The 5,625-nt window shown below is 42.1% G+C and overlaps 1 protein-coding gene across 1 annotated transcript; it reads right to left on the bottom strand.

Annotated features, from left to right (window-relative positions):
* Nucleotides 1–1,564: 1,564 nt before the first annotated feature.
* Nucleotides 1,565–4,358, bottom strand: LOC119553670 (probable fumarate hydratase, mitochondrial). Its single transcript, XM_037864183.1, has 3 exons — nt 4,143–4,358; nt 2,627–3,635; nt 1,565–1,960 (listed from the first exon to the last, which is right to left on the bottom strand). The coding sequence occupies exons 1-3, from the start codon at nt 4,284–4,286 to the stop codon at nt 1,701–1,703; spliced, it is 1,413 nt and encodes a 470-aa protein (XP_037720111.1). The 5' UTR covers nt 4,287–4,358; the 3' UTR covers nt 1,565–1,700.
* Nucleotides 4,359–5,625: the final 1,267 nt, after the last annotated feature.

Genomic DNA, 5,625 nt, shown 5'->3' with positions numbered 1-5,625 from the left:
TTCTTTGATATGTTGTACAAATTTAATTGATATTTTGTTCATTCAGAAAATCGGTTTCTTTCGAAATTTCACTAGCGCAACTTAGGTTTCTTGTTATGTAGTGTGTTAGTGAAATCTTGTAAACAGCCAATAGGAATGACCGATAGGTCTTTTCGTAGCTGGGTTACGGGTATCTGATAGTCGAGGCTTTGATATTTACTGACTTTGATATTTAATTGCTTGTATCTAAAGTAGCAATTCTGAATGAAAAATGTGAAAAGTGTCAAGTAATTTCGGGCTCCTAACTCGACGACCCTTTTGTCGCTTAGTGCGATACGTTACCCCTAGAAAACGATGACCTGGGTTCGGATACGGCAGCGGTTACCTGAGATGTTATTCCAGACAATTGCATGCTATTGACATTTCAATTGTCTCTCATTATTGCCAGGACCGAGAACGTAATACTGGCGTAGGGAGCTAGAACGACCCTCGTTAAAGCTACAAAAAAGAAACAATGAGAAAGCAATTCAGAGGGAGTAGTACACGCATGCAATGAAAGCAAAAATTAGCATAATAATAGCAATTGCACTCGCTTCAGGTATTGAAGACTCTGTCCTACCCATTCTCAACTGGATAGGAAAATAATGCAAAAAAAAATAACGGGTAGGAAAAGAGAAAAGGGAATGCCAATTGTATAGAATCCAATTTTCACCTAATGTCGGTCACACTCAACCGGAGTATATCAACGACCCCTTCGATTGGCACGACACCCATTTTCATAAAATAAGAAAATAGTCGCAAGTGCTTTGAGCCATTTTCATTTCGTTTGTTATTTTTTTTCAAAGTATCAATTTTTGTATCATTAAAATAATTTGATTTCCTTTCCACTTGACGAAAATGCGACCCTACCCATTAGGTAAGGGGTTCAACCTTGCCTTTTTCCAACTTATTTTGTCGCATTCAGCCGGCGGGGGCGAGAAATTTTCTTATCCTCAAGCTGACATGACCCTGGGCCCTAATTAGGACCATCCCAGGAAGCTCAAGGCATATAGTAAGGCAACTTGATTTAGTGGAGTCTAACATTTCCTTCTGCAGTGGGGGACTTGCAGGCACAGAAAATAAATTAAAGTAAACGTATATACATTATAAAAACTTTACACATAAAATGGAACTATTTAAAGCCCTTTCGACCCGAAATGTGTACCTGTTTTGCCATTAATTTGTTATATTTATCTTTATTTGTTATTCATATAATATTTTTTTGTCGAAAACAAATAAAGTTCGAAACTTCAAATCGCTTCGGGTTAGCGTTAGTGTCTTTGAGCAACGTAAATTTGTATTAAAACGTAAGGAATTGCTTTTGAGAATCCAAGTTACACGAAATTTGACAATTTGACAGGACATTATTTCGTGAACAATATTACAAGGGGATCAAGAACAGATACCCAAGAAAAAATATTATTAACATATAGGATACTAGCGTAGGCTGTTAAAAATATCATGTTGCTCACAAGCAACGTTGCTATTTAAAGGATTAGAATACATTTAAAGAAATTAATTAATTAAATTTGATAGGAACAATGAGTAAAGTAAATAATAATTTAAAATTTCGCAAAGCCCCTGGCCACCTAACAATTTTAATGGCACGCCTGGGATCACATTTTGTAACATGGAATTTATAAACTGTGTGGCAAAGGGGAACAATAATTCTGAGATGGAGCCTAGGAAGGACCCAGCATTTTGTCGGGGCGCACCCAGTCGTTGAAGTCCTTCTCCGATATGCCAGCTTTCAAGGCCTCCTCCTTAAGAGTGGTTCCATTCTTGTGGGCAGCCTTGGCGATCTGAGCCGACTTGTCGTAGCCAATGTGCGGATTGAGGGCCGTGACCAGCATTAGCGACTCGTTCACGATCTTGGCCAGTTTCTCCTTGTTGGCCTTAATGCCCTTGACGCAGTTGCAGTTGAAGCTGGTGCACCCATCCGCTAGAAACAAGAAACTCCGATATGTTATGTACTTTTAGTTATGGAAAATCTACGATGGTTTTTAAAAGCTTGCAACTGGTTTTATAGTTTCAGTCAGAAGGTTGTCAAAAAAGGAGACGATTCCAACCCCACAAATTACATATATTCTCAATACCTTCTGTCCATCTGTCCGTACGTCTATCCGTCCGTCTCAGTATCTCTGCGTTGAAGGTAATCACAGGAAGTATATAAATTGGAGCGCACCGGATCGGACAACTATAACGTATAGCACCCTAATTAAAATCAGTGAAATCATATAACAATTTGAGTTTTTAATTTTTTTTGTTTTTTATACTCCCTTCTACTTAGGTCTATAGCATTTTTTTCAGACTTCAGAATTTAGGATTAGGTTGTTTTTAAGCAGACGTAGCTTCGTTGGTTTTTGATGCTATTCTCTTCTACTCTGGGATATACCATTTTTAATATTTAAAAATTTTAAATTTTATTATACAAAAATCGGACGACTATATGTTATTGCTGTCATACGAATCATTACATTTCCCAGATGATCTTGAAGGCATATTTTTTTTTGCAAGGGTTTGAAAACCTCTAATTGCCGAAGTTACCTTCCTCTCTGTTTAAATTGTGTTTTCAAAACGTATTGCTGTCGATTCCGGACACACTTACCCAGCAGCTTGATGGAGCGCAGCACATTGGAGGCGATCAAAGGCTTAAAGACGTTCAACTCGAAGTGGCCGTTGGCACCGCCGACGGTGACGGCCACGTGGTTGCCCATCACCTGGGCGCAGATCATGGTCATGGCCTCGCACTGGGTGGGATTCACCTTGCCGGGCATAATGGAGCTGCCCGGCTCGTTCTCCGGCAGCAGTAGTTCGCCCAGCCCGCAGCGCGGTCCGGATCCCAGGAAGCGTATGTCATTGCTGACCTTCATCAGGCTGACGGCCAAGACGTTGAGGGCTCCGTGCACCTCGACCATGGCGTCCCGGCTGGCCAGGGCCTCGAAAAAGTTGGGGGCCACCACGAAGGGCAGTCCGCTGAGCTGCCCGATCCGCTTGACGCACTTCTCGGCGAATCCCCGTCGCGTGTTCAGTCCGGTGCCCACCGCGGTACCGCCCAAAGCCAGTTGATAGACCCGCGGCAGGACCGCCTCGATGCGCTGCAGCCCATTGGTCAGCTGCTGGGCATAGCCGCTGAACTCCTGGCCCAGCGTCAGCGGCACTGCGTCCTGGGTGTGGGTGCGTCCGATCTTGACGATGTCCTTCCACTCAACGGACTTGGCCTGCAGCGAGTCCCGCAGCGCGGTGACCGCCGGCCGGAGATCCTTTGTCAAGGCGGTGGCCACCGCAATGTGAATGGCCGAGGGGAAGGTGTCGTTGGAGCTCTGCGACTTGTTCACATGGTCGTTGGGATGCACCGGGTCCTTGGTGCCGATCCGCCCGCCCAGGAGCTCGATGGCCCGGTTCCCGATCACCTCGTTGGTGTTCATGTTGCTCTGGGTACCGGATCCCGTCTGCCAGATGGGCAGCGGGAAGTGGCCCTCGTCGTAGAGCTTCCCGGAGATCACATCGTCGGCCGCATTCGATATCGCCGTACTCAGCTTGGGGTCCAGTCCGAATTCCTGGTTGGTTTCGGCGGCCGCCTTCTTCAGAATGCCCATGGCCTGGACTACCTGGCGCTGATATCGGTAAACAGGTCGGGGGTTATTTATAATTTATCATGAATTTAGCTACACTGATAAATACACACACTGATAGAAATAATAATATGCATATTGAACTCAAAATGTCGAACTTGAATTTTAATTCCTAGTCATATTTACTATATTTATTTCAATTCATTAAGAAAGAATTTCATACCAAAATCATAGTTAAGCTTCTTAATATTTGTTATTTGCTTCTTAATATTGTTAAATTTAATATTTGTATTTTTTTTAAATATTTAAAGTGAATGTGAAATCATTTAAAAGTATTTTAATCCAATGTTTGTTATACTTAGAATTTCATATCATATGTATATATCATATTTTAAATTCTTCAAATTAGTTATAATGCTTAATTGAATATTTTATGCATTGGATTTACTAGGTTTCTTCAGCCGTGGGGTAATAAAATAATTGAAACTATTGCAGTTTCATTATCTCTACTTTAACGTGTACTAATTTCCTTCCTTAAAATATTGTTACCGGCATTCGTTCCTCCTCCCCGCCGATCCGGAAGTTGAGAAGGCAGCGCATGGTCTGTGCGCCGTAATAGCGATCCATGGGGACCTCCATGGGACCCAAAGTGTCGTTCTCTTGGCGAGTCTCAACCTTCTTGCTGGAGCTCATCCTGGTACTCTCAAATGTTGTTTTTGGCAAGCAATCAAAAAATATACTCTGATGTCAAGCAGGAAAACTTTATTCTGACAGAAAAATACAAGGGCTGGCGATTGATTTGGTCGAAAAATGTAACAAGAACAAGGAAGAACGCTATAGTCGAGTACCTCGACTATCAGATACCCGTTACTCAGCTAAAGGGACCAAAGGAAAATGGAGATATGCAAGCAGCAAATGCGCCACCTACCGGCGGTAGACAGATTTAAGCGTTGTGGGCGTTAGAATGGGCGTGGGAAAGTTTTTTTTTAATCAATAGATAGGTATTGACGAGACCAATACATTTCAGTTAAAATTTTTTATCTAGCACGAAAATTGTGGGCGCCACAGGCTTGGGCGGTTTGTGGGCGTTAGAGTGGGCGTGGCAACCTTTTTTTAGATCAATCGATAGGTATTCAAAAGAACAATACATTTCAGTTAAAATTTTTTATCTAGCATAAAAATTGTGGGCGCCACAGTTTTGGGCGGTTTGTGGGCGTTAGAGTGGGCGTGGCATATTCGCGTAACAAACGTGCGCTGCGCTCAAGCCTACGGAATCTAAATCTGAAATCCCGTTTCTCTATCTTTGATATTTTCCGAGATATCCGCGTTCATATATACGATTTTTTGAAGTTTGTGGGCGGTTTGTGGGCGTTAAAGTGGGCGTGGCAAACTTTTTTTAGGTCAATCGGTAGGTATTGATTAGAAGACAACATTTCAGTTAAAATTTTTGTTCTAGCATCAAAACTGTAGGAGCCACAGTTTTGGGCGGTTTGTGGGCGTTAGAGTAGGCGTGGCACTCTTCTGAAACAAACTTGCGCTGCGCAGGAATCTCAGGAATCTGCATGCCTAATCCTAGTATTGTAGCTCTTATAGTTTCCGAGATCTCAGCGTTCATACGGACAGACGGACAGACGGACATGGCTAGATCGACTCGGCTAGTGATCCTGATCAAGAATATATATACTTTATGGGGTCGGAAACGCTTCCTTCTGCCTGTTACATACTTTCCGACGAATCTAGTATACCCTTTTACTCTACGAGTAACGGGTATAAAAAGTAGTTGCATATTCTAAATCATCTGTATCCAAAAAAAATGAATTTGTAATGTTTGAAAAAATGGTAAGATACAAGTAAACGTACAAATATTGTAAACTAAAAAAACATTTCATTTTATTTACGTAGTTTTTAATCACCTCTTCTGTTTTTCTTGATCTATTTTCAATGTGTTTTTTGATGTAAATGACAGTTAAGTAGATGGAATCGGGCTAATGAGGGCTCAACACAGGTGTGCAGTCAATACCTTATCTGGTGA

The sequence above is a fragment of the Drosophila subpulchrella genome, chromosome 3L (genome assembly GCF_014743375.2).
Source record: "Drosophila subpulchrella strain 33 F10 #4 breed RU33 chromosome 3L, RU_Dsub_v1.1 Primary Assembly, whole genome shotgun sequence".
Lineage (NCBI taxonomy): Eukaryota > Metazoa > Arthropoda > Insecta > Diptera > Drosophilidae > Drosophila > Drosophila subpulchrella.
This window is presented reverse-complemented; position numbering and strand designations above follow the sequence as displayed.

Coding starts and splice junctions, on each gene's coding strand:
- LOC119553670 (XM_037864183.1), bottom strand. CDS start 4,286: ATGAGCTCCAGCAAGAAGGTTGAGACTCGCCAAGAGAACGACACTTTG. Junction 3,636..4,142: donor GGGAGGAGGAACGAATGCCG/GTAACAATATTT, acceptor TACCGATATCAG/CGCCAGGTAGTCCAGGCCAT. Junction 1,961..2,626: donor GCGCTCCATCAAGCTGCTGG/GTAAGTGTGTCC, acceptor TCTTGTTTCTAG/CGGATGGGTGCACCAGCTTC.